Here is a 27016-nt window from a genome sequence, read left to right as displayed (position 1 = left end):
ATAGGTTCTTGCCACGGCGTGTTCCACATAAAAACGCAAACAATCTGCATTTGGAGGCTTTAAATTAATTTGTGCTTTCATAATTTAACACACGGCTCTTCGTTTTCATTTATTGATATTTCAGAATCAAGTAATTTCTCCTACTCTTATTAGTTTTGTTTGCTTGCTTTGTATTGCGAAGGGAGCAGACGTCAGACTTTTTAAAATCACGAAAAATAAAGTAACTATTTGATAAAGGCGCCACCTTAGATACTCAATTCGTCTTAGTGTTTACAAAACTTGGACTCATATGAGAAACTGGAATTTGATAGAATATTCGATGTGTGTGATCCAAGGCGAATTTATTACAGGTGACAGCAAACACATATAAGTAAAACCCTACATGTATTTGTTGTTGCGTTTGGTGCAAGCATCATGTCAAAATCAGCAAGCAAATGTAAACATACGAATGTTAACATACCAATACATACAAACAAAGCATATCATTTTGACGTAAGCCATACCTACGGCGAAAAATTCAGCTAGGGAAATGCTGTCACCTTATTAAATCCACCTTGGTGTGATCAAATAATTTTAATGTGTAACGAGTCTATTATACATGAGCCGAATACATCGAAGTAAGGCTCACAATACTCATCTCTATTACCGGTATACATACATTTCATCCACGCCATTTTAACTAGAACAGCTTGAAAATTGTTTGCCAATAAAAGTAAAATTTAATCAGTAAATTTTGAGTATTGCAAGGAAAAGAAATCCAATGTCCGATTATCGATCGCAGTCACGGGATGGGCACCGAGATGGTGGACGTGGCGGTGGAGGCCGAGATTATTCCAGTGATGACGATCCGCCCATGTCGCGTCTTTTCATAATTTGCAATAAAGCTCATACAGAAGAAGATTTTCGAGAAGCATTCTCTCCTTATGGTGAAATCGAAGATATTTGGGTGGTAAAGGACAAGAACTCCGGAGAAAACAAAGGGATTGCTTATGTAAAATTTGCAAAGACATCTGATGCGGCTAAAGCGCAAGAAGAGATGAATGGCAAGACAATTGGCAAAATGGATCGGACTTTGAAGGTGTTAGTAGCCGCCAAGTAAGTTATATGATAGATTTTTCTAATTGAGGTCATTTAAAATTGTGCTTAATCTATTCAAAGCCGAAACCAGGGTTCTAACAAATCTGAAAATGAACAGGAAAAGTATGTTCGCCTGTTCATTGTTATATCGAAATCAGCTACTGAAGACGAAATAAGGAACGAATTTTCCCAATGGGGTGATGTGGAAAATGTAACGATTGTCAAAGATAAATCAACTGGATCACCCAAAGGATTTGGATATGTCCGATTTACAAAGTGAGTATGAGTTACTTTAGCTTACCATGTTTGAATCCCAAATGCTACTAATTCGCGAATGTTTTGTTTTTACAAGGTTCTATCATGCAGCTGTCGCATTTGAAAATTGCCCTCCCAAATACAAAGCAGTTTTTGCTGAGCCTAAAGGCTCTACACGTTCACAAAGAGACCAGTACGGACGACAAACTGATGATAACCCACTGATAGGCTCGAGTCGTGGTGGTGGGGGAGGCAGTAGTAGTGGCACCTATAACAATGGCAACTTTAATAATGACTGGAACTGCTCTTTCAACAGTGATATGGCAGCATTCCTGAGAATGCAAAATGTTCCCATGCCACAACCAACCTGTTTAGAAGTGATCGCTAGTAATTGTGTTAATCAGGACCAGTTGTGGCGTTTATTTGACATTATCCCTGGCTTAGATTATTGTCAAATAACGAGAGAATGTATGTTTGACAACTGCCTTTTTTAAAGAATTTAAATTTAATTTCCTTTATTTAACAGATGGCCCAAGAACCAACGAAGCAATTGTCGTTTATGATAATCCTGAGGCAGCAATTTATGCAAAGTACGAACTAAATCTACAAAATATAAAATTTGTGGTCATGTCATATACATATCTTTCTGATAAAATTTTAGAGATAAATTGCATGGCCTTGAATATCCGATGGGCGAACGAATCATCGTTAAAGTGGCAGGGATGAGTTCAGCTCGAATGGATACATCGTTCATAGATAGTATGTGATATAAGGTTGGAATTATGAAATATATTTACAAAATAACTAATTCTTACAGAACGAACTAAAAAAGATTCAATATGTAATGTACCATTGCCACCTGCTCAGCCAATGGCATCTACTGACACACCAGTGGCACAACGATTGTTTATTGTATTAGCTGCAGTAAGTACATAAAAGCGTGTTAATAAAAAACATCTGTATTTCGAAAAACTTCTTCGGGATTTGTTATGAGAGATTTAAACTGTTACTTTGATGCACTGTATTATTCTTTATTTTTATGGAAATATCTATTTTCTACTACAGAATCTTCCACAGTCTATTTTGAAGAATGTATTTTCATGTTGGAAGGGTCTAATCGATGTGTACCTACTGCCGAATAAAAATTGTGGCTACGTAAAATATGCAGATAGAGACAGCGCACAAAAGGCGATTCAAGCGTTGAATGGTGCCGAAATTTGTGGCACGAAAATAAAAGTAAATCGTATTCAGATAATTCAGATAATAATAGGCCTAATTAATCAAAAATACCTAAATTTTTAGGTAATGGAAGCGGAAGAGCGGGGTAATGGAGATGGTGATGACAATGGAAGGAAACGCCTTCGAAGAAATTAAACGTAAGCCAGTAATTTATTTTAATTTTTATTTTGTCGTTACAAATAATCAACAAAAGACAGTATTTGTATCTGGTAAGTGAAATGTTATTTGAATTTTTTAATTCTTAATATTTTTAAATAGACTGATCACTAATATTTGACCGTCTTCCGTTACTATTACTAAAAAATTCTAAAGCATATGATTCTAGAACTAATCATTGCAGGTTAATGAGCGTATTTTGTTTTTCTTTTTCACAGACATAAACATAAAGCAAACCAAATTAAAACCATAACAATAACGTTCCATTACTTAATAAAAACAAAAGAAATATAATGAAACTAACTGACCGCAGAAAACAATTACGGAAACGAAACGCAAACGGAGTTAAAACGGAAACTGCTAGACACAGAAGAACGAAGATTTTGTAGAGGTGGTAATAGCATATGCATAAGAATATGTAAAGTGCTTCAGCAATGAACAAACCGCCAACCCAACCGACTCAGACTTTCACAATCACTCTGTCACAGTCATAGTCACCACAATATGAATAAAGCTACATAATGTCACTTGTAGACAATGACCAATTTGAGACAAAGTACCCCAATACGCAAACGGAGCCAAACGCTAACGGAGCGCAACAGACACTGTAATGAGCTACAGCTACAGTACAGAGAAATAATTGATATTATGAGTGTTAAATTGAGCAGAGGTTTTACAAGAAAAAAGTTAAACGAAATTTACGAAAAATTAAACGTAACTAGAACGAGAACGCGAACCTGAACTAAAACCCATATGGACGAAGATATGTACGCTATGCACACGATGCAAGAACCGAATTAACTTTTACCACAGCAAACTTTAATACTCCCTTTCAAAAATTTACATATACCTAAAACCAGATACTTTTAACACTTAAACATCTATCCATACATGTACATGCCTATTTAGACGTTTACTCATTATTTATTCGTTTATAGTTCACAGTTTGAATTAGGAAAATTTACTTTTTCTAAATGCAATCAAACTGTGGTGTATGTGGGAAATATTCAACCGTATTGCCAACATATTTGGCATTTTATTATATACATATGAAATATTTTAATTGCCGATTATTATGAATATATTAATATTATAAATATATTTCACATAAATAAAACAAAAATGTGTTATTGATTTGGCTTGTGGGTTTGCTTAGACGGGAGTATTCTTAAAGAAAAAAGGATACTAATCTGTGGATTTGACTTGTTTGTGGATTTTTTACTTAACCAAACAAACAAATACTGACAACAATCTGAGCCAGAAACGAGAATACATAATTTTGATTACCTGACATAGCTTTCAACTTAATAGATATATTTCTTTGCTAATAATTGTAAAGGTAGAACTGGAGCTATCATCAATTACATACGCAGACTGACTTCCTAAGCGTCGTTTTGCAATTTATTACTGCGATGCTTGCAGTGATGAGATTTTGAGCTAGCGTATTGATTTAGGAACTTCAAACTATTACACATCATAGACTTTTTGGTTAAGGAACATTTGAATTTGTATCCGCTCAGTACAAGTGACGTTAGGAAGTCAACCAAAATATTAATGATTACCATTCGAGCAGCATTTGCAATAAATTACTTGCTTGCAATAATTTCCGCTTGATTGCGACGTGTTGCTTTTTTTATGGCTGTGCTTGATACTTAGCTGACTCAATATTGAAGAAGTTATTTAGCGCCGAAAGTGCCGGTTGAAAATAAGGACCAATAACTTCGTTTCATTTGAGCTTGATTTTGCGCTAAAAGCAATATTATACTTCGAAACAGTATTTATTAAATAAGAACTTACCTTTCCCCCTTCCATTTTAGCTCCGCAGTGGAAACTTTTATTCTACCCTTGACTCACTAGATTATCAGCTTGTCAACTTTTTATTATGTGATAGAACGTTGTGCTATCGCATAAAAAGTAACACTGCCACGTCTTTTGAAGCTCGGAGACAATCCCTTTTGGAGGTTAATTTTAGGAAACTACTGGGTAGGACAAAGCTCGTCAACATTCCCATGGCAGCCGGTTCTACGTTACCGGAATGACTCGGGTTTTTGCCGACCCTGTAAACTAGCCCTGTCTAGTGTACCGTACTACGCTCGTCAGTAACTGAATCACCAAAACAATGTCAAACACGGTTCTGCATGCATCTCCGATATATGCTGGTCGCCTTTGATCGAACTGATGCATAGTTTCCAATTCCAAATTAAAAAGTCGTACAACGTTTACTTTCCGTCCCAGTTACTCTACAATTTATTAATATTTGCGTACGCCCATTTATGCGGTTCTATTTAAATATAATATCCTATCTGAATCAAAATTAGAATTGTTTTAAATTATTTATTCAATTCTTCATGTTAATTATGTATTTGCAAAATTAATAATAGTCTTCTTCCTTAATTCTGTAATGAGTGCATTGCTGTTGATAAAGGAGTATTCGTTTCCCCCTTCGCCAATTTATTTTCCAAATTAGACTACCAGCGTTATTTTGACTACATACATTAGATTTGCTGTTATATTCTAATTTCAACATTTTATTATTGGTATTTTTAATTAATTAAAAAATATGTTTTGTGGGGAAAATAACTATGTAGGTTGGAAGTAGAGTGAATTTAATTAACTAATCATTCTGTTATTCCATAGGCATTAGCATGTAAAAAAGGGGAATATTTTTTACGAGTTGTATTTTAGCAGATAACCGTTTCATATAGTTGTTCGTTTTTATGCGGTGAAATTATTATTTTCAACCAAAAGATGTCCCAGGTGTCTGGATGTTTAAAACACAATCAGTTATAATTGTAATAAAAGACACTTATAAGTATTTTTGCACTGAACAAACACAATTATAACTATTCTTATTACTGTTTTGATGACAAATGACTCGACAATTCTTCTACTTGTTTGTTGCTCTCACTTTCTGTTAATTGCTTGTTGACTTTGTTGGATGATTTAAATTGCTGATTTTCGTCGTTTGACTTAAAATCCGTGAACTTTCAACTGATCAGGTTTCGCTAGGCCAGCTTTTGTCAACCATTGGCAGATGTTTTCACGTTGGTCGCCCTGGAGCTGTAGTACCTCTCCGTATTCGGGGTGTTCAATTACTGTGCCATTGCAGGCGAACTCCTAAATGTTCAAAACATTCAATAAATTTCAAGCTAATTTCAAATTTATGTATGTATGTATTTATTACCTTTTTACATGACCGAACAATTTTCTTTAAATCATATTCCGAAGATAATCCTTGCACAGTTGTTAATGTCTTTCGACCATTTCTCTGCTGAATTCTTATGTGTACAAGACCGTCTTGAACATCATCATCAGCACCCTTGATTGCATCAGCAAAGGGGTCTAAAAATTAAAAAAAAAAAATTAAATACACGTTCAAGTAAGTTGCATTTATATCAATATCACAATTAATTAATGTATAATCATTTGTGTACAAATATAATAAATTTGTATCCATCGTTTGAAGTACCGACTATGAAACAGCGCGAATTGCGATAAAGTTTAGCAAAGATTCAGATATACACATAAATAATCATTTAATACGAAACATTTTCATGTATTTGTGCACATGTATGCAACATATTATTGATAATTTAGAAATCAATGACACTCTTAATTAACCATTTATTGCAAAATTAATGAATTTCATGTGACGTCGACCTCTGACGTAGCCACTATTTACGACAGAGACGATGGGGCTACGCTAGCATGAACAATGTCATTCATTGCTTATTGCAGTCAAAAGAGAAACTTTGGAAGTTATACGTGCTGACTCATCCCACATGCCATCGAATAGCATTGATCAAATTGATATATTTTTACAACATAACGGAGATGTCCGAAAATTCTGAATATTCCTGAAATTATCATTTAATACTTTATTACGAAAATGCAGTCATTTAATTTTTTATATTGCCTCATAAGGCGAGCCATGCCCATGCAAAGTGGCAGCCATTTTCTTCCCAGAAACGACGAGAAAAAAACTTTACAACCACTTTATTTGGCGTTTCAAAATATATTCTTGTTTGTTCTTCATCACAAATTTATACTTACCAAATGTATTTAAATTCTGGATGGACATACGATAATAAAAAGCAACCACAGCTGAAAATAAAAACCGTTCGCAATTATGTCTTTATTGCGTTGAATTACTGAAAATTTTCACTTGTATTTCTAGTAAACGTGCGACGTTTCGAAACGCTCCAAATAATTTCTCTGGTAAATCTGAATGATTAAGCAGGCAATGAAACGCGTGTCTTTTTCCAAGCTCCTTCTTAAACTTGAAACGAAACGAAATGTGTCAAATGCGATCTTTTACTGTTTGGTATGAATCTATTACTGTTGACTTGTTTGACGTTGGTATCAAAGCGAATTGAGTACCATAGGGAGCGCCTTGCCAAAACTGTTACTTTTTTTTCGCGATTTTGTCAAGTCTGACGTCAGGTCTTCTGCCATACAAAACAAATGAACAAAAGGAGGAGGGATTACATGTTTGTGAAAATTCAGTGAATGGCTTGATACTAATCTAATTTGTGCAATTCGAACTAAACAAACTAATGAAAACGAAGTGCCGCGAGCAAAATTGTGAAAGTAAAATGCAGTTTTTGCATTTTTATATAAATGATATCGTAGAAATCAAGTGTGGGTTTGTGCGTAAACCTTCATGTGTTTGATGACTGCTATTTTAAGGAGCGGGAATTACTTACTTGTGAAGAGTAGCGAAAACAATAAAAACTATATATGTATGCGGAATGTTTGTGCTGCTAAAACAACAGCACCAACTAAACACAAGAAGTGCGTATGCACATACACACACTTGTTTGCAATGATTTCTTCCGGAGTACTATAGGTGGCGCCGTCCCAATTTTATCAGGAATATATAACTATACTATTAAGAATAAAAACTCTCGTGTGGAGTTGCCTGATCTCCCATCGGACGCGTCTCAAGTGGTAAATAGGGAAGCCCACAATAGTGGTCTTCCTAGGTGGGCTAGGTTCCAAAACTCGTGTGGCGACTCAAAGTTGGCATAGAATCAGGGTGCCATCCGCGAACCAAACTGGCTAGGGAGGAGTCCCGAAAAAAAACCGAAAAAGGTAATGGAAAACGAAGGATATATTACTCCAGGTGGAACCCACACAAGTGGCAATCCATCCGTTTCGACGGCAGGGGCATGGATTCTTTACCTAAGTCTCTTAGCTGTATGGGCGAGAGCGCATCCTGGAGGAGACAGGGGTTGCTATCGCAATATCCTCTTCTTCAGACACTGAAAAACGACGTTTCCCGGTTTCGAAAGGCCTGAGCTGTGAAGTCACTGCGGTGGCGGCACGACCTCCCAAAGAAGCCGGGAAACCGAAGAGAGTGGTAAGGAGGGTAAGGAGAATGCGTCTGGCGATGCTCGAGCTGGAGTAATCTTCATACGGCTCTGTCGGCCCTTCTGCGTCTGTGTCTTCCAAAAGGCCTCGGTCGGCTTAAGTGACACCCACAGAAGCCACCGAGTCTTGGGTGGGCACAGGCATAGGCTCTCTAATCGTCTCACTCTCGATGTAGGAGCGGAGGAAGACAGTGGCTGAAAGTAGCTCACTTCCCTGCTCTGAAGCTGATGCTGATATCCGCGCTACGACCTCCCAAGTTATGAGCGTGATCTCCGCGCCAGTTAAAGTGGTGGGCGATGGTTCTGCCAAGCCCCGGTCTGACCGCTGACTCGACAACAGCTCCAACTCAGCTGTCGGCCCATAATAACAGTGCAAGGGCTCTGGCTCTTTAGGGGCCACATCTGTGGCCTTAGTGCGTTAAAAGCCGGACCGGTCTTATATTATAGTATCATCCCATCTGTTGCCAAGACCTGGTAGCTGCTGAGGTGTGTTATAAGCGTAGAAGCGGATGGTTGAGATTTGTGATGGTATTAGCTTATTTTTCTTACGTTGCCCTGGAAGCCTCAGGGCTGGAAAGAACAGGGCATTGAGGTGGCCCTTGAGAAACTCAGCTTAACCGCAAAGGTGGGGTCACTTAGGAAATCTGATACGGCTCCTTCACGCAGAAGCATAGTGAGACACTCGCTTGCTGAGGAACTCTTACTTTTCAGGTAATCAATAAGCATTGGCCGACAATGGCCCTTACCGAAAGAGGCCAGATCTGTGATGAAGTCGCCATTCGATTTGCCATCGAATGTTTTGGCGGCTACAAGTCTCCCAGACCATATGGCATTTATCCTGCCATGCTGAAGGAAGGCATAGAGTCCGTGACTGCAGCCCTGAAGAACATCTTCACTGCATACCTGGCACTGGCTTATATACCACGCTTGTGGAGGGTAGTCAGGGTTGTCTTCATCCCTAAGGTTGAGAGAGATGACTAAACCAGCCCCAAAAGCTTTAGACCCATCAGCATGACCTCTTTCATGCTGAAAAGATTTGAACAGCTAGTGAAGTTGCATATGCGTCAGAAGTCGCTGAAGGTTCACTCACTCTCTCTCGTAGGAGTCAGGAGGACCGTATCAAGACTACAACACACCGTGGTCATCTGTTGCACCGGAGCTTTTCCGACCACTTCAGGCCCGGCATTAGATGCTCTGGTTGGTCTACCACCACTTGATGCTTTCATCCAAGGAGAGGCCTTGAAGGTCATCTGCAGGCCGAAACACAATAGGAACTGGTACGACCCCTGTCCAGTATTGGAAAACAGAGAAGGCGTGAACTTCGATTCAACGATTCACTCCATGCCCCTTGACTCCATGCCATCAAGAGTCGTACTTGAAAAGAGATACAGTGTGGTGCTGCTAGAGGCTCAATTGTGATCAAACTCTGGAAATGAGTCCGGCAAACACCGTTTTCGCATTTACACGGATGGCTCCAGGACCGAGCACGGTTCCGCCCCTCGGGTCTACGTGGACTCCAGCGGGTCAAACTGTAATTTGCTCTTGAAATACGTGCAAGTGGAGGTGTACCATATGCTGTTCAAGAAGCGATTATCTTTGTTATGGAAAACACATAGAGAGGCAGATCTACTGATGCTGATGGCTATGCCGGAAATGGACTATTTGGCATGTTTCGGGGATTGGAAAAATCGTTGGCATAAGTGTATTTCATCGAGAGGGGATTATTTTGAAGGGGATGAAATTGATTTACAAGAATAGAACGACCGTTCTTCTTTGTGACGTTCTTCATCGAATCCAGAAGGCCTTCCGCTGCGGAACGTGCCATCGGCGTCAAAGTCGCCATTTTTGAACTTTGCGAACCTTTTCCGTGCTGCAGACTTGCCTATGACATCTTCTCCATACACGTTGCAAATGTCCCGTTCTGCTTCGGCAGCTTTTTGACCTCGATGAAAAGTAAAGAAGACCAAGTGTTGAAAATATTGATTTTTGCCTCCTCGGTATTCCATTTGTAAGTCTAAAAAAAATGCAATTAACATAGTTTTATAGAGCGGAAGGAGTTCTATCGCATGAATATTTACCCTTTGCCAAACAGCAAACCAATCGTAAAATAAATGAAAATATAAAATCGCTATGAACTTACTGTTCTTTTGGTTTTCTATCCTTCTTATCCCAGTTTTAAGCAGTAAGAGGAAATAATAAATCAAAACACATGAATTGTTACATCTGACTAGTACAGTTTACATTCTATAAGTTCGCTTCCTGACATCATTCCGTCAATTTCGGGAGTCCCAAAATTAATAACTTTTTTTCAATTTATGTGATTGTAAATAATATATCGGACTTTTGAAAAATAGGAGAACAAGAAATCAAACAGACTTAACCACCATCTTGTATTTAATAATAGCTAAGAAAATTAAAACAAATTAATATTATAACCAAAAAAAGCATAAACCTAAATATATAAATACTTTTTACTATCTCTATGCATTCTACCACGATCGGTAATTATGCGTGAAGACCACAATTATATAAGTAGCTTTTTTTGGTTTTTTTCTTTTGCTCTCTGAAGTAGGTACCTACACACATAAATATGTAATGTGAGTTATCGAATACATATAGACACATCTATTTTTGGTAAATGAGATATATAGAGAATTAATATTTATTTTAAACAGAACTTAAAATATGTGTACAAAAATAATACACTTATTTTATCAGTACCGCAAAAATTTCCAAATCACTTTCAAAAATATTTGACGTAAAGTTTATCATTTGTGCACAGCATATCTGTATATTAAAATGTAAGATAAACTCTGCAACTATCATTTAAAATATTGGCATATATATGTATGTATATATTATATAATTGGCGCGTACATCCTTCCTTAGAGCAGCAGATGGCTTTTCATGTCTGAACATACACTCGGAGGCTTGCCATTACCTACCTAGAAGCAAACATTGTAGATAAAAAAGTCCTTTCTATCATTTGGTGTTTCATGCGGGCGGTGGGTTTGGAATTCAGGCCACACTGAATGGTAGTCACGCATAGACCCATTTAGGTATATACGACAGCGCCGAAAATATTAGCAATCCTTTAATAGAATATTTCCCAGCATGTATAGCTTGTTTCATATAACGCGAAATGAGGATGACGCTTTTAATTATTTTAATAGCATTCCAAATTTATTTATTCCCATTTGTTTTTTTTATTTTTATTTTATTTTATAGCATTAGAAATTTACTTAAGGTAATATTCGCCAAAAAAATGTTTTTTCTTGTATTTTTGGATACTTCAAAACAAAATCTATTCGCAATATGTGAAACTAATTTGGTTCATTTTGTACTTTGGTTAATTTGATGTTTTAATTTACCAGCAATCGAATTGACATTTAATTAATATTCGAAATGAGAAAATCTGAAATAAATTTGGAATGTTCTGAAGTACTGTTAAAAAGTTATAGTTAATTAAATATATTACAAAAGAAATTATGTGGTTACCATAATAAACCTAATTGAATAGTTGCTTATGTAAATAAGAAGTTACAAATCGGAAACAATCAAATTTTAAATACTGGTTTTAAGATAATATAACTTCCTCCTTGATGTGTCCTTGTTCAAGTTTCTGCGAAAGCTCTGCTTCAGCTACACGTTTTTGCAGATGACGCCATAGCGTACTCTTCGGTATATCAAATAAATTTGCCGCATGATTCTGAGACATTCCCTCATGCACGCAAGCATGCAGAGCTTTTGTTAATTTGTCCTTTAACTCAATTTTCGAGTTGACATCTCGTTTTTTAAAGGAAACATAATCTGGTAGACGCCCCTGCTGTGCTAAACGTACCTTGTGTCTATGTAATGTTGACATTGGTATATCTAATTCTCGACTAATATTTTTTAGTGAATCTCCCCCTTTTAAACGTTCGTATGCCATAGTAAGCACTGGATTTTCTCGAGTCGTTTTCATATAATTTGGATGCTTGCGCACTCTCCGCCAGAGAACAGTTTTAGAAAGGTCATACTTTTGTGCAGCCTTTTGTAAACTCATGCCTTCATTAATAACTGCCTGAACGGCATAAAATAGGGCATCTTCGGGAACGCCTGGTGCAGCATTCAGAGAAACAAAAGTGTCCTCAGTCTTTAATACTGAAATTGGATCTGCAGTGGGATCAAGTGTTGTATACATCGACTGGTGGATTTGTTCAGTTTCTGAACTGGATTGAGATTTAATTTTTATTGTTTTAATTTTTGGAGCTGATTTTATTTGAATAAGTGGTTGTGGCACTTGCGAATTTGTGGTAGTGGTAGTTACTTTGGAAGTGCTTGTAGTTGGCGTACTTGCAGCAATCTCAATTATAGGATCGGCGCTATTACTACTATATTCCTCAATGATATGACTATCTTCAGTTGTATCTTCCATTTCAACCAACTTTTCTGAATCGGAGTTGGACCCATTTTCGAGTTTGTTGTTTTGAGTCAATGTAAATGTTCCGGAATTTTCAGTCAATATATACTCATTTGCAGTGCTGGAAACCGGCATGTGTTCGATGGAATAGGTGATTTTACTGTGTTGAGCATCATTATAGACATCCAAAAATTCCAATTCTCTTTCATGTTGTATAACATTTTGAGTCTAAATTAAAAATGTACACATATTTCAATATTAAGAATACGTTAGAAGTAATATGCTCATGTGACGAAAGAAGTTTAAATTCATTAATAATTTACTGAGCGAGATTTCAATCATACAATTTTGCGGATACTTTATACAAATAATAAACTTACATACCTCGATTTTCTCTACAGCAATATTTTCTTGCTGTTCGATTAGCTCTTCTTGTGCAATTTGTATATCGCTCAAAGATTTTACTGGCACTGTTGTTGTCGCGACTCCACCGGACAGTGTAGCATTGTTGCATTCGAAACTTATGGCAGATTTGATGCCCAAGGTGTTAATGGCTTCCAAAAATTCAGAAAGATTTGTTGAGGTGAGGCTAGTTTCACCAACGTAAATAAAAGCCAATACACTCTCCAAAAGCGAACCTTTAATGTCAGGCACAACAATTGTAGCTTCTTGTCCCATCGGTACGTCCACTAGTAGATTGCGGAGCAGGTCTGAACACGACGAGAGAACAAACCGATGCGCTCGCACTGAGTGTCCTTTGGCCGCCAAAGTCACTTCACAGCTTTGTGGATCGTTGCGGAGATTTCTTTGTATATCGAAAATTGTTGCCGAATGGCCCATCCATTTCAAATGATTCATTATAGTCGGAGTCGCCGAGTTTGTTTGTTGTGTTTTAATTTCAGTATAATCTGGATTTAGGAACGTCAAAATCTCTGAAAATTCTATGGTTCGACAAAATTTCGCTAATTCCATGTGCTACGGTCTGAAAATGAAATGAGAACATTTTTGGAATTTATTTTACAGGGTTGCGTTGGTTGTATTTGATTTGCTGAGAATTGGAACCAAATAAGATGGTAGCAAGGTGGATTTAATAAGGTGACAGCATTCACCCAGCTGAATTTTTCGCCGTAGGTATGGCTTACGTCAAAATGATATGCTTTGTTTGTATGTATTGGTATGTTTACATTCGTATGTTTACATTTGCTTGCTGATTTTGACATGATGCTTGCACCAAACGCAACAACAAATACATGTAGGGTTTTACTTATATGTGTTTGCTGTCACCTGTAATAAATTCGCCTTGGATGGTAGGCACCCGTTTAACATTAAGGTCTGTTCGGTAATTTACATTTCGAGGGTTATAATACGTACATATATAAGTAGATGATATATTTTTCAGTGCTTAACTCCCAATCCGTAATTAAAAATGAGATTTTCCATACAAAATTTCTCTCCCAAAATATGAGATTATAAAATAATCCTAGCTTATTGCCATAATTTTTTACATACAACCCTGTGTTTTCTGTGTAATAAATCACTATTTTTGCGTTGGTAAAGAAAAAGTCAAATTAAAAACTAAATAAAATGGATGCCGGCAAAGAAAACAGCTTGGTAAACATAATTCTAGTAAAATGTTCGTTAGATATTATTAACTACGCATTCATATATCAGAAAAAAAGCGTGTGTCCTCTTATTACTTATTATAAAATTTAATATTGAATTCCGAATGCGTATTTCTGTCATAATTTCCTCCAACAGTTTATTATTAGCAGCGCAATTAACTTAACTATTCCTTCTCCTTGTCTTTTCTTCAAATCGTTAATAATAATTAAACAAACCAAAAACACCAAAATATTTTTTACGAAGAAAAACCTTTCATAACAGTATTGACAGCTGATTGTCAATTTTCAAGGTAATGTGCCATATTTGAACGGGTAGATTAATTTTGTGGATTTATTGCTAATTATATATATATATATATAATTGGCGCGAACACCCTTTTTGGGTGTTTGGCCGAGCTCCTCCTCCTATTTGTGGTATGCGTCTTGTTGTTCCAGAAATGGAGGAACCTACAGTTTTAAGCCGACTCCGAACGGCAGATATTTTTATGAGGAGCTTTTTCATAGCAGAAATGCACTCGGAGGTTTGCCATTACCTGCCGGGGGGCGACCGCTATTAGAAAAATGTTTTTCTTAATTTTGCTGTTTCACCGAGATTCGAATCTACGTTCTCTCTGTAAATTCCGAATGATAGTCACGCACCAACCCATTCGGCTACGGCGGCCGCCGTAATGCATATGTAAACTACAGAAAGGTCGAATAAAGAATTGCGCAGATTGAAGCTATTTGGAAAGTAATTTTGCTGTACACGATATTTAAGAATTGCAGTAAACTCGCGAGAAGTTCAGAACAGTCAGTGGAACCACTGACTACGTCGAAAAAAAAAAATGTGAAACTGGATTATCGTTCTCTTTTAATATGCAACATGGATCATAAAAGATAGGCAAACACCGTTAAAACCAATTCTTTTAGAAGTCATTGGGGCAGTGATAAGATGTATTATCTTCATTTCAAAGACAGCAGCGATCAAAAATCTAATGATTGTGTAGAGCCAATACAGATGGACGTACAAACAGATTTATCATTCCCTACGAAGCTTAGCTTGAAGTAGTCTGCATACAAATTTACAGAATCAGGCAGTGATTGTGAAAATATTCCATTGAAATTCAAACAGGAAAAAATGTATTTAAAAAAACTGTGAAAATCTCTAAAACGGTTTAGAATAAATTTCCTTATTTTAATTTAATAAATACAATCAATATTACAAAGTTTACGGAAAATCCAACAAAAAGTCGACTCTTGTAATCAAAACTTAACAGTTTTTATATATTCTACTTTTCATTTAATATTCGCTACAACTAGTAGCCTCTAAAGTCGACTATATAAACACTCTTTAAAAGTTCGATACATTTATTAAATGCAACTATGCTGTAAATGACAGGTAAAGTTGACAATTGTGTGTTGTTATATAAACGGTTGTCAAAAAAAACCAGTGCAATTACAGAATTTTACTTTCCGAAAAAGGGAAATGGCATCAATAATTACACGACTCGGCTGCATGGCAATTGCAAATATTGGTGCCAGAAGAGGTAATTACCACATTCCAAAATATATAATCTCAATAATTTATAATAATATCTTTTCAGTTTTTGCTCCTGCATCGCTTAAAGCAGTTCGCTTTTCTAGTACTACACCTGCTCCACCAACGGATGACAAACGTAAGTTAAGCTGGGGGAATGTTAAATAAAAAAAATTATAATTGTTTTTTGTAGCGACCTTTCGAAAGCCCGATGAGGCTGTCCGCCTTAATCTAAGCAACTTTGGCCGATATGTAGCCGAATGCCTTCCCAAATATGTACAGAAAGTTCAACTAACAGCTGGTGATGAGGTCGAAGTTTTGATTGCGCCTGAAGGTGTAGTTCCTGTACTGCAGTTCCTCAAGGACAACCATTTGGCTCAATTTAGCAATTTAGTAGACATTGCGGGCATGGATGTACCAAGCCGAAAATACCGTTTTGAAGTTATTTACAACCTTTTATCGCTACGCTTTAATTCGCGTATACGAGTCAAAACATATACAGATGAGTTGACACCGTTAGATTCATGCAATGAAGTTTTTAAAGCAGCAAATTGGTATGAACGTGAAATTTGGGACATGTATGGAGTGTTTTTCGCGAATCATCCAGATTTGCGGCGCATACTAACTGATTACGGTTTTGAAGGCCACCCACAGCGTCGTGATTTTCCCTTGTCGGGCTACGTTGAGGTAATTTTATTCGAATATATTTTTTGAGCTATATTAAGATAATTGGACTTTCTATTGTAATGAATTTCTCGTATCATTTAGTTACGTTATGACGATGAGAAAAAACGCGTAGTCTGCGAGCCACTCGAGTTGGCCCAGGAATTCCGGAAATTTGATTTGTCAGCACCTTGGGAACAATTCCCAAATTTCCGTAATGCTAATCCACCAACAGAGACTGTAGAAACCAAGAAGGAAGAGTCCAAAAAATAATTCCCAAGTATAACTACATGTGTAAAACACATGTACTACATGATTACAGCAGAATGAATTGCAAATATGTTGTAATAAAAATTTAAGTAAATATTTAATTGGATTAACCATAACTATTTTATGACTTTTATTTTTGCTATTGTATCGGAATAAATCTTGTAAAGGGAATGTTTGAAGACAATGATGCCCCTCCTCAATTATTTTATTAAGCACATGTGTACATCAAAGTATTCCAGATCCATCAACCCTAGTCATATCTTTCGAGTCGCTCTTTTGTTGAAATACTCGTATATGAATAGCCCAGTCTAACCTTAAAAACCAGGAAAAACACTTGTGTGACTATGTGTTTTATGAATTTAAGTGAAATTTAGAGGAAAATATATTATAATGTGGCAAACTATAGTGAAGCTGCTAAAGTCAATTTGAAGGCAAATAATTGCACAACTATTATTTCCGTATTGTTGGGAGTTTTAAAAATTATTCAGGAACTAGTCTACTGGAGGTGTTAGGCTCAACCAAGTGCCATTAAATAAATCATACTTTGCCTAAAATTGCTCATGCTCATTATATAAACCCGACATGAAAATTTTTCACCAACATTTGAATTTACTCATTTGGACGCATAAAAACAGAACCTACTGTATATATATATATATATTTCATATGATTCGAGAATGATGAAATGCAGAATTGCACCCATCAATGCGATAGGGCGGGACCAATTCTCTCACCACTCTTAATTTACGTAGAGCGAGTCACAAAGGCGCAAATAATGATAAGAGCTGTACAGTAGGTTCTGTTTTTATGCAGTTTTGAAATAGTGTGGTTTTTTTTTAAATTACAAAATGCATGTCGACCTATCGGGAATTGTACATATAAACAAGATTCTAAACCAGCTAAGCAAAAACTCATCACAGATTACATCAGAAATGCTAACCCTACAAGTATGGAACCGCCTGCATAACTATATTATCTAGATCAGACGTGTACATTTCCTCAAGTGACGAAAGTGATTTTACGCCAAATCCTAAACGAATGCGCAACATGCGGGTATTGTCTGATTCTATTTCTGACTTAAATTTATTTTTCGATTCTGACGTTTCTTAAATAAAGATATAATTTTCAAAAATACAATATTTTTTTAAGCGATTTTATTTAATTATTTCAGATTCATGCGGTCTATGGAACGTATCTATAGTTATAATATGGGACTAGTGCCCTTTTTTATGCGATTTTATTACATTATTTCAGATTTATGCGATTTTAGCACTTTTGAAACGTATCTATAGTTTTACTATAGAGCTAGTAGCTTTTTTATGCTGTTTTTTTTTATGCTGTTTCTTGTGGAACGTATCTACCGCATAAAAACAGAACCTACTGTATTAGCTGTAATTAATGGTGCCGTACTTTAAACATAACCGTAACCAAAGCAATCAGCTGTTCTGATTAAGCATATGGGCACCACTGCAAACGCATTATAACGCCATAATCGTAACCGTAGCCGTATGAATCTATTAAATTTTGTTTTTCCCCCGTAACCGTTAAGCAGTTGTAAAATATTTTGCATTTGTTTTGATATTTGCTATAAAAATTTTAATATTAGAAATGAACAACGAAAAATTGATTGACTTAGGGGAAAACTACCCGTGTTTTTAATGCAAAATGCAAATGTTGCCATTAATTCCACTTCAATATCAGCTGTTTATGGTTACGGCATGACGGCTGTAATGTTGCGGCTATAATGTTATGGCCACGGCACCACTAATTGCAACTTTATGGTGCCCACACTCACCGACGTTATCGTATACCCTGCTTGTCGTTAGATAGGCAAAATGAAGTCCAACTAGTGCCCGTAGAAAACAACTGCTTTCGTTTGGCTGCAAATTTACAAAATCTAACAATCTGTGTTTGGTTATATCGACACAATGCTGCCACTCATATTTTTGCATTCACCCTTTTACATATTGTTTTCAAATTATTTTTATAAAAATAATGATGAGTTTTCATTTACTTGACGCTCTCATCACTTTGACCGGAACGTACGTTTACGTCACTGAGTGTGGGCACCATTACATAAGCTTCTAAAGGCTCGAAAATTTCTTAAGCTACGGCGACACGCTCACGCGTTTGCTGTGCGCGTGTCGGGTGCATGACGCTTGCCCGCGAAAAAATCTAAAATTTTTGATTTTCATCATGCAAAAGCCGACAACAAGTATGTGTGACACGAAACAAGTACGTGTGTCATCCGACACGCACACATATAAGCTGCTGGACAGCAAATGCATAAGCATGTCGCCGTAGCTTTAAGTCTGAAGTAAATTGGACCACAAGCACACAACAAATCATAACAACCGGTTAAAATTTCCGAAGGTCGATTTGTGTGTGGCGTGGTTTGCAACAGATTGAAAGTTGGCAAACAATTTTTTTTTTGAAATAATAGATTTGCTTAAAAGCCAGCCATATTGTGGATATCATGAACAATGAGTATCAGAAGGTAGATTTGTTAATTTTTTTCTTTACCTTCTTTGAATGATGAGAATAAGAAGGTAGATTAGTTATTTTTTTTAACTTCTTTTTGCGCACAAATAAATACCACACATGCTTGCCTTTCCGCTTCCATGTTTTTTCGGCGCAAATAAATAAAGTGAAAACTGTCAGCCGATCCACAGTGTGCGGCGAAACGAATTTCAACTAAATATGCAAAATATTACGTTAAGCTAAGTTAAGTAAATTAAGTATATGCTAACTGAGCTCTCAATAAAAGAAACAAAAGAGCGTTCGTGAAGATCGGGCGAAAATCCGCCTATTATTTACATAAACATTTTGCCAATTCGTTGTACATACACACCCTTTACATAGTATATATTGCTGTTATAGAATTTCATATCAGCTGCATTGTTAGTGTAGCGTATTTTATTAAAAATATTATATTATTTTGTTAGTATATTTAGAATGACGCTTTCGGTAGTTGCTCATCAGGCGTTCATCAACACCAACCTGGGTGAATAATAGTAGGGGTGCCGCTACAAAGTGAAAATGTTAACACCTGCTTAAAATAAAAGATAACGAAAATATATAATAAATCATCTATGAAACAACGGATATTGTGCAAGTTTTTCCCTGAAAGTTAAATTTTGTTTGTACCGTATTTTAATTAAAATACCACATTGTGAAATGATATAAGAAGAAATGAATTCGTAAATATATCTCATAATAGCAAATTTATACATATGTATATTGTTAAGTAATTAGTGTCAAAAGCTAAAATGGAAGCTATTTTCAACTACTTTGAGAAAGGTCAGGTGCTGGTTGTTGCCGATTTGCTTAGCCTGATAACAGTATCATCCTGTCTGGTTATCAAAGTGCCACAAATCAATACAATACGTGCTAATAAGACATCGCAGGGTAAGTACAAAATACATACATAGATATATGTGCATGTCGCTCATTGACTGAAATAGGAACTCACAACTCAAAAAACAAAATTGTCAGGAAAAAAGCAAAGTTTTTAATTTACCGTGCCTCCCTTTGCCTCATCTAATGAGGTACTGCTAATAAATACTCGTATACCATCTTTGGGCTACGTTACGTTTTTGTCTAATAATTTGTTGCATAAATTCTTATGAATATGCAACCATCTCATAAAATAGAAAAAACTTATCTTATTTGTTTCACTAGTCGTTAAATGTATGTAAAGAGTTTTCATATTTAAAAAGGTTTTTATTTTTATATTTAATACATTACTAAATTATCTTTTCTTTAACTCTCCGAAATTCTAAGGAATCAGCGTACTTGGTCTCTGCCTAGAACTTTTCAGCTACACTGTGATGATATCATATAACTACACCAGTGGCTACGAATTTTTATCCTATATGGAATATCCTATACTACTCTTGCAGGAGTACGCACTTATATATTACACGTTCCTTTATAAGAATTTATTAGGCAAACGGACGCAACTAGTGACGGTATTATACACCATTGTGGCATCGTTGATCTATTTTAAACTATTCCCGCTCGCGATACTCACGTTCCTGGTGGTAAGTTTTTTTATATTGTACACATATTAACATACTCGTATGTATGCAAAAATATAATTTTATATACATACATACATACTTCTTGATTGGTGATGACCAAATACTGTAGCAGGCCTTAAAATTACATTGGTACATATGTATATCCAACAAAAGCGTTCCTGTTAGTGTTTTGAAAATAACTTAAAGTGAGCTTGCTGTATTAATCATTAAATGAGCATTTCATAAGGGTGGAGAGCGTTTATAAATCACTTAGCTTACGGCGGTAACTACAAATGTTTTCCTATTGCAAGTTGAGTATGAAGCTGCTTTAAAATGATTATAAAAAGAAAACACAAAGATAAATCAATCAGCTAAAAAATATAATAAAAGATCGTGCTTAAAAAGTGAAAACATACAATGTAAAGAAATTTTTAATTTACTTATGAATACTGAGTCAAGCGCCGCTGTGTCATTTGGCGGAACTTTACCAATAATTGGTGGAAATTGAAGGCTGGTGCACGTAACAAACATGTCTAAACATGAATTTACTCTATTTAGATGCTTTTGTAAGAAATTTCCGTGTAATTTAGTTTAAGTGTCATATTTCAGAACATTTGTAATTACGTCAAATACAGAGACACGCCTATAAGTTTAATTCACAATCATAAGCAAAAAAATAAGTTGCACGCTTGTTATACGGGATATAACATCCTTTGGACAAAGGTTTATAAAAATCTTTATTTTAAACATTTATTATAAGATAATAATGATACGCTATATCCGAGGATGTGATTCAATTACTATATATTCCGCCGCTTACTCTCAAGTGTTCTAAAAACAAAAGTTTACTTTGATAAACATCAAGCATACAAAAGGCTGATATTTGTATGCTTAATGTTTAACAAAGTAAACTTAAAACTTACTATACTTTGCTTGTTAAGTACCCTCTAAAAAAAATAAAAGTAAATAAACCAAAATGGGCTTCACTTATAACAGATATAACAGGCCAATATGGTACACATAATGAGCCCAAAATAAAATAAATTCGACGCAAGTAAAATTAAAAAAAGGGCGGTGCCACGACTACTTTTGGATAAAAGCGTATATGTATTACTCTCAACCTCATTGATAACCTTAAAAATTAATGATTTCGTAAAAGAATTCAACTTTATTAGTTACTTTTCACAAAAAATAAAACAGCATGAGGAAAGTTAATTTTCCCTTGTTTAAGGTTTTTTTATTTACTAAAATTTTTGGCTTGAATGTTTTCACATTACAACTTTGGAATGTATGTACGTATGTAAGTATATTTATATTCATAAAATATTGATATGTAGTTTAATAAGAGCTAAAGATTAAAGTATGCTACAGGTGGCAAGGTAGTTGGTAGACTTTGTTTTTCATTTACAGGCTTCTTCTAAATATTTGATGATGGTTTATGCTAAATATCTGGTAATAAATTATAAATAATGTGCGGAATAGATCCGTAACAAAATTTTAATTGGGCATAAATTTTGCACCAAATATTATTTTTCATTACTTGTATAATCATTCCAAGATACCCATACGTACATATGCAGATTAATTATAAATTGTTACTTGACATTCCATTTTATTTTACAGCCATTTTGCACCCCGATTGGTGCTACAAGCAAAGTATTACAATTGATCGAGATTTTACGCTCAAAGGATGCTTCTTCTGTCAGTCGAACAACTTGGGCATTGTCCGCATTCACCAACATGAGTAAGTTGTGAAAAAATATTAATATGTATTGTAATTTTTATCTGTACATCTTTTTTATTGCCCCATTTAGCTCGCATCTATACAGTCTATGTGCAATCAAATGATTTGATGTTGTTAAGCAATTTTTTAATATCTACCTTCCTAAGCTCATCGGTGTTTGCAGCAGCATGCGTTTACAGAAGGAAAGTTAAACCCGAATAAAAATAAAACCGGCTAAATAATTTGCCGTTGCAGCATGCAACTTGTACATACAAACAATGGAAATTATGTTATAATAAGTTTAAAACTTATGTAAAATAAAGTGACAAACTGACTAAACATGAGTAGGAAAGTCTAGCTCAAATTTTCGTTAAGATTAAAGTAAATTGAACACAACCAAAATGTGATAACTAATTATAAAACTTCTATTGTAGAAGTCTTTTAAATATGCCTATTGAAATCTTCAAATACCTTAACATCTAACTTTTGCTTGCATTTCTAAAGTCTAAGGATAGAATGCCACAGCAATGGCTGTAACAACCGCTACTCCAATACCCACATAAATGCCTATTAATTTCCAATTAATGTTTCTCTTCGTCTCTTCCACCACCACTTTGCGTTCTTTGTATTTGCGCTTGCTAAATTTTTTCTCAAACTGTTCGACTTCTGCCCGATTTTTGGCTTCTTCCAATTGGCGTAATCTTTCTAATTCACGTTTCCGTTGCTCTGCCAATTTGGCGTGTGTCTCGATGCAGAATTCATCACATGGAATTGACGTCTGGCCGGCACGATGTTTATCGCAGGCGACTTCAACTTTGAGACGTTTACACTCACAAAATATGCGTACTTTCTTGCGACACAACTCCGGGTTCGGACATTTACCTGGGTGACAAGGTGTATGGCAGCGGTGACCACAAGGGAGCTAAAATATTAAGGCATTAAAAATGTAGGCATTTTCAGAAAAATACTATACAGGTGCTCTTACATTTTTGAGACAGCGATTTCCACAACTTTTCAAGCGTTCCTGACGCAAATTTACCTCCTCTTTAGTGCCTTCATCAGAGAAATATTCAGAACATTTATACATCACCTGGGTTAACCCACAGTAACATTTGTGTTTAATAATTTTGTCACACGGATTGCATGGTGGGGGATGACATGGTCGCGAACAAGCATGTACACAGCCTGTGGGACGAGGTATATTACAACCTTCTTGACATCGGGCGCATCCGATTTGTTCCTGATAACAAAAAATATATTCAGATGAAAATCATGAAAATTACTACAAATTAATTTGCAATTTAGTTTATAAGTATTAATTCGATTGCAGCAATAGTGAGAAACGGTACTTTCAGATCCATTTGCAAGAAGTATTTGTGAAAAAATATGCATCATTTTATCGCATTTTTTATCATCCCTAAATCATATTTAAAAAATTGGAGTTAACTTGAATAAAGCTCCACACTGGATTTTTATATCGGAAAAATAGTCATGGAAAATTATTTAAATTTTTTTTTTTTTGTTTTTTTAGGCGTCGAACATTTTTAAGCACGAAATGGAAATGTGATAAGTCATTTAAAAGAGAAAGATATCTTTGATACAGTATTTTTCAGACCTTTAGCTCAAATACTTCTTAGTTTTTATTTTAACATGGGCATAGTATATAAAAATCCATACCTTCATATCTTGTAAGTCCGGCACAGAATGGCAGACAAGCTCACATTTGTGGTTGCCACAGCGCAACTCACGATTGCACTTGCGTTGGCAAGACGTTGGCTTTGAGTTCCAACAGAGCCAATCGGCTATTTCATGACCTCCTATACAAGTAACACTCACTTTTTGTTCACAAGGTGGGTGTGGTAACATTTTGAATTCAAACTAAACAGAAGAATATTTTCTCATTAAATTTAATTGTATGCATTTGCAGAACTTTTGTAGTACCTTTTTGCCTATGTCCCAAACCTTAGCATTTCCATTTTCTGCATTTTGTTTAACAACTTTAATTGCTGCGTGACATTTAGCTTCGCAAATATGCTGGCAGCCCGTAGTACTATTTGGTTGCCCACATTTTTGATTACACGGCGGACATTCACTTTTGTGACAACGATGTTTATTTGGATGGTGACACTTGGAAGGGATACTGTGAAGTATTAGTATATAGCAGGCTATAATAAAATAAATTCCTATATAAAAAAAAATGTTCACTAACCGGCAAAATTCCATGCACATAACACGTGCTGTGCGTTCACGTCCGCATGGGACACGCTTTGATGTTTTACCACACCTACAATTCACTTGTGACTGTTGATTACAGGGATAACAGGGTCCGTCATGGCAAACCGATTGGCATTTGTGTTTATGACAAGTGAGGGGTTTACCACAGATTTTATCACATTGCTGGCATACACGGCCATCGCAACACTGGTAAGTATAAAAAATAAAAACGTTTACTTTTTTTTTTATTTTTATGTTTTAGTAATGGAATAAATATTTTGAGTGAATCTTTAAATTTTACTATTATTTTTGTAAAGCGGTACGACTGTTCATATTCTATTTATACCAATGATTTTACCTTTTTATTGCAAGTGTGCTTTCCACAATCACGCATTCGCTTGCACTTAATTTCGCATGTAAAATTTTTCCAGCAGGGCAATTCTTTTTCAAGAATGCCACAGCGGCACTTCTTCTTTGTTATGATTAAACACTGTAAAAAAACTTGCAAATAAGTTATTCAAATAATAGTGGAGTTCATGAATCGGAGATACTACCCTGGCAAAAAAATAAATAGCCGATTTACCCTAAACAACAAAATACATTTGGTGCCACGATGTACATGATGCAGGGTGCCATACCCTACACCCTTAACGGCTCTCAGCGAATTTAACACACATTCACATTCGATTTCATTGCGCGATTTGCATTCAAAGTAAAACGCTATAACGGAAAAAAAAGATATCCAACTAGCGCTCAAAACCCAACTCTCAGAAAATCTACCAGGCTAGTTGCACCGATTCCTGAATACCACTATTATCTTACCAAGTTACAATCTCCACGATGACAACGTTGTGTGCAAGTATGGAGTTTACAGGATAGAAGTTTTTGACAAGTATCACCACAGGGGTCAATGCTTTCGGTGCAGGGTACGACTTTTTGCTATTGAAAGAATATTACATCAATTTTAAAACAACCAGAACGAATGTAGTTTTACATACAGTTTTGCCGCATGGACATGAACGGGGTAAGCTCAAAGGACATTCGCCACAAAGACCCGAGTGGCACACGCGTTTACATGTGTGAACACCACATGAATACTTAGATCCACATACCTAGTGATCAAATATTTAAAGCTAGAGAAATGGTTAATTCAAATAAATTTCCCCACCTTATTACAATTCCATTTTAGATCAAAACAATTACGATTTTTCATCTGGTTGCCACATTCACACGGCTGTATGCTGGTACTCGTGCACGGTGGGCACTGCTTAGGTTTATGACATATTTCTTGGCATTGGTGCTCGCCACAAGGAAGCAACTCTTTACACTGTTAAAATTAAATGTAGTAGAATGTTACTGTACATTTTTATGATTTAGACCACCCACCTTTATATCGCATTTCCATTCCTTATCTATACATCGTACCGATTTTCTGGGTGATTTACCGCAAAGACAGCTCGTATTTGCATACTGAGAGCACGGTGGACATGGCCCTGGGTGGCAAAGCAACATACAGGTATGACCACATGCGGGCTGTAACTTTTTGCCACATATTTCTCCACATGAATGCGGTAATAGAAATGATTCAGGCTTCGGATTTGTTTCTTTGCCACAAAAACATTCGTATGTCGAAGGCTTTTCCTCATCTGTGTAATCTTTGCGACACTGTGGGCAGCTCCATAGTAATGCTCCTTTTCGTCTCGGTCCGATACTGATTCCGCTACTATGGATGTACGCATGATCAAAAGTCGGATTCCCCAATGACTTCCCCCTCATCTGAGCAATACTATCATTGGCCCAACGGCGTATGCAGTTTAAATGGAAAAAGCAATAGCAATGCTTGCAAGCCCATATTGAGTCTGTTCGACGAACGCTACCAATGCAAATTAAACAAGTTGCGGATCCAGAATACAGAGCATTTTCAAAGAAAGCTGCGGATTTTTGTTGCAGCGCTGATGTACCACCAAATGTGCTAGGCTTACATTCGTAATGTTTATAAAGAGAATCTGCCAATATTAAATTGTGTATTGTTTCAAAATATAAAGTAAGTATAATTCTTCATTAGTACCTAAAATTTCGCTTTCATTAAGTTCCTCTTCATATTCGTCGGAGCTGGAAGCATAATTCTCAACTATTTTTTTCGCAGCAGCTATATTTCTGGCGTGTACTTCTTCAAAACGTTTTACTCCGCTAGATTTTTGCTGATTAGGTTCGGAACCTTTCCTTATTTTTTCGTTATTAACAGAAAAATTAGACATTTTTAGATTTTTTCTATTTTACACGTAAATAAAAACGACGGAAACCGCTGTTAGAAAATTGTGCTAATGGTTGCCATGAGTTAATATAAAATATTTTTATTAGAGCCCACGTACACTGCAGACATTATCGGTCAACTATTTATAGAGCTGTCACAATGGTACCGTTCCATCCGTTGCGGCAACACATTTGGCTGACGTGACGTGTAAAACGTACTGTAGTGCCACAA

At 36.0% G+C, this 27016-nt stretch overlaps 6 protein-coding genes across 8 annotated transcripts; 3 read left to right on the top strand and 3 right to left on the bottom strand.

Moving 5' to 3' along the window:
- Window positions 1-628: 628 nt before the first annotated feature.
- LOC128861601 (RNA-binding protein 45) lies at window positions 629-3827 on the top strand. 2 transcript variants are annotated; one of them, XR_008454391.1, is made up of 9 exons: window positions 629-1095; window positions 1159-1353; window positions 1430-1800; window positions 1859-1922; window positions 1994-2091; window positions 2150-2256; window positions 2398-2568; window positions 2635-2780; window positions 2946-3827. XR_008454391.1 is itself a non-coding variant. In XM_054099844.1 (9 exons), the coding sequence occupies exons 1-8, from the start codon at window positions 761-763 to the stop codon at window positions 2704-2706; spliced, it is 1413 nt and encodes a 470-aa protein (XP_053955819.1). In that variant the 5' UTR covers window positions 630-760; the 3' UTR covers window positions 2707-2708; window positions 2946-3825. The 2 variants fall into 2 exon arrangements, 1 of the variants encoding a protein (XP_053955819.1); XM_054099844.1 differs by having other exon boundaries at window positions 630-1095; window positions 2635-2708; window positions 2946-3825.
- A 1220-nt stretch (window positions 3828-5047) lies between these two features.
- Window positions 5048-6979, bottom strand: LOC128861603 (eukaryotic translation initiation factor eIF1). The gene is made up of 3 exons (XM_054099846.1): window positions 6781-6979; window positions 5912-6069; window positions 5048-5844 (listed from the first exon to the last, which is right to left on the bottom strand). Exons 1-3 carry the CDS (start codon window positions 6806-6808, stop codon window positions 5698-5700), a joined length of 333 nt encoding a protein of 110 aa, XP_053955821.1. The 5' UTR covers window positions 6809-6979; the 3' UTR covers window positions 5048-5697.
- A 3486-nt stretch (window positions 6980-10465) lies between these two features.
- LOC128861597 (uncharacterized) lies at window positions 10466-13501 on the bottom strand. Its single transcript, XM_054099840.1, has 2 exons — window positions 12886-13501; window positions 10466-12729 (listed from the first exon to the last, which is right to left on the bottom strand). The coding sequence occupies exons 1-2, from the start codon at window positions 13471-13473 to the stop codon at window positions 11677-11679; spliced, it is 1641 nt and encodes a 546-aa protein (XP_053955815.1). The 5' UTR covers window positions 13474-13501; the 3' UTR covers window positions 10466-11676.
- A 2011-nt stretch (window positions 13502-15512) lies between these two features.
- LOC128860284 (NADH dehydrogenase [ubiquinone] iron-sulfur protein 3, mitochondrial) lies at window positions 15513-16688 on the top strand. The gene is made up of 4 exons (XM_054097708.1): window positions 15513-15649; window positions 15707-15778; window positions 15833-16326; window positions 16408-16688. Exons 1-4 carry the CDS (start codon window positions 15589-15591, stop codon window positions 16573-16575), a joined length of 795 nt encoding a protein of 264 aa, XP_053953683.1. The 5' UTR covers window positions 15513-15588; the 3' UTR covers window positions 16576-16688.
- A 2765-nt stretch (window positions 16689-19453) lies between these two features.
- Window positions 19454-22661, top strand: LOC128861596 (solute carrier family 66 member 3). The gene is made up of 4 exons (XM_054099839.1): window positions 19454-19980; window positions 20356-20615; window positions 22218-22338; window positions 22409-22661. Exons 1-4 carry the CDS (start codon window positions 19842-19844, stop codon window positions 22537-22539), a joined length of 651 nt encoding a protein of 216 aa, XP_053955814.1. The 5' UTR covers window positions 19454-19841; the 3' UTR covers window positions 22540-22661.
- Window positions 21801-26914, bottom strand: LOC128861595 (NF-X1-type zinc finger protein NFXL1). 2 transcript variants are annotated; one of them, XM_054099836.1, is made up of 11 exons: window positions 26600-26913; window positions 25918-26537; window positions 25700-25858; window positions 25530-25643; window positions 25354-25470; window positions 24890-25021; window positions 24527-24738; window positions 24259-24457; window positions 23995-24195; window positions 23303-23557; window positions 21801-23239 (listed from the first exon to the last, which is right to left on the bottom strand). In XM_054099836.1, the coding sequence occupies exons 1-11, from the start codon at window positions 26787-26789 to the stop codon at window positions 22823-22825; spliced, it is 2616 nt and encodes an 871-aa protein (XP_053955811.1). In that variant the 5' UTR covers window positions 26790-26913; the 3' UTR covers window positions 21801-22822. The 2 variants fall into 2 exon arrangements, with proteins under 2 accessions (XP_053955811.1, XP_053955812.1); XM_054099837.1 differs by lacking the exon at window positions 25530-25643 and having other exon boundaries at window positions 26600-26914.
- Between the last annotated feature and the right edge of the window lie 102 nt (window positions 26915-27016).

The sequence above is a fragment of the Anastrepha ludens genome, chromosome 4 (genome assembly GCF_028408465.1).
Source record: "Anastrepha ludens isolate Willacy chromosome 4, idAnaLude1.1, whole genome shotgun sequence".
In the NCBI taxonomy this organism is placed as follows: domain Eukaryota; kingdom Metazoa; phylum Arthropoda; class Insecta; order Diptera; family Tephritidae; genus Anastrepha; species Anastrepha ludens.
Note: the sequence above shows the minus strand (reverse complement) of the source record. Positions and strands in the feature narration are given on the sequence as shown.

Bases quoted from the DNA above. Each gene is read 5' to 3' on its own strand.
- LOC128861601 (XM_054099844.1), top strand. From the start codon at position 761: ATGTCCGATTATCGATCGCAGTCACGGGATGGGCACCGAGATGGTGGA. The intron at 1,801-1,858 runs GTATGTTTGACA...TTTATTTAACAG, and splicing joins TTGTCAAATAACGAGAGAAT to ATGGCCCAAGAACCAACGAA. The intron at 1,923-1,993 runs GTACGAACTAAA...ATAAAATTTTAG, and splicing joins GAGGCAGCAATTTATGCAAA to AGATAAATTGCATGGCCTTG.
- LOC128861603 (XM_054099846.1), bottom strand. From the start codon at position 6,808: ATGTCCATCCAGAATTTAAATACATTTG. The intron at 6,070-6,780 runs GTAAGTATAAAT...TTTAATTTTTAG, and splicing joins CCAGAATTTAAATACATTTG to ACCCCTTTGCTGATGCAATC. The intron at 5,845-5,911 runs GTAATAAATACA...TTGAACATTTAG, and splicing joins TTGTTCGGTCATGTAAAAAG to GAGTTCGCCTGCAATGGCAC.
- LOC128861597 (XM_054099840.1), bottom strand. From the start codon at position 13,473: ATGGAATTAGCGAAATTTTGTCGAACCATAGAATTTTCAGAGATTTTG. The intron at 12,730-12,885 runs GTATGTAAGTTT...TTTTTAATTTAG, and splicing joins TTGCTGTAGAGAAAATCGAG to ACTCAAAATGTTATACAACA.
- LOC128860284 (XM_054097708.1), top strand. From the start codon at position 15,589: ATGGCATCAATAATTACACGACTCGGCTGCATGGCAATTGCAAATATT. The intron at 15,650-15,706 runs GTAATTACCACA...ATATCTTTTCAG, and splicing joins AAATATTGGTGCCAGAAGAG to TTTTTGCTCCTGCATCGCTT. The intron at 15,779-15,832 runs GTAAGTTAAGCT...TGTTTTTTGTAG, and splicing joins TCCACCAACGGATGACAAAC to CGACCTTTCGAAAGCCCGAT.
- LOC128861596 (XM_054099839.1), top strand. From the start codon at position 19,842: ATGGAAGCTATTTTCAACTACTTTGAGAAAGGTCAGGTGCTGGTTGTT. The intron at 20,616-22,217 runs GTAAGTTTTTTT...TTTATTTTACAG, and splicing joins CGATACTCACGTTCCTGGTG to CCATTTTGCACCCCGATTGG. The intron at 22,339-22,408 runs GTAAGTTGTGAA...TGCCCCATTTAG, and splicing joins GTCCGCATTCACCAACATGA to CTCGCATCTATACAGTCTAT.
- LOC128861595 (XM_054099836.1), bottom strand. From the start codon at position 26,789: ATGTCTAATTTTTCTGTTAATAACGAAAAAATAAGGAAAGGTTCCGAA. The intron at 25,471-25,529 runs GTATGTAAAACT...TTCTTTCAATAG, and splicing joins CATGTCCATGCGGCAAAACT to CAAAAAGTCGTACCCTGCAC. The intron at 25,022-25,353 runs GTAAGATAATAG...GTTTTTTTACAG, and splicing joins ATCGTGGAGATTGTAACTTG to TGTTTAATCATAACAAAGAA.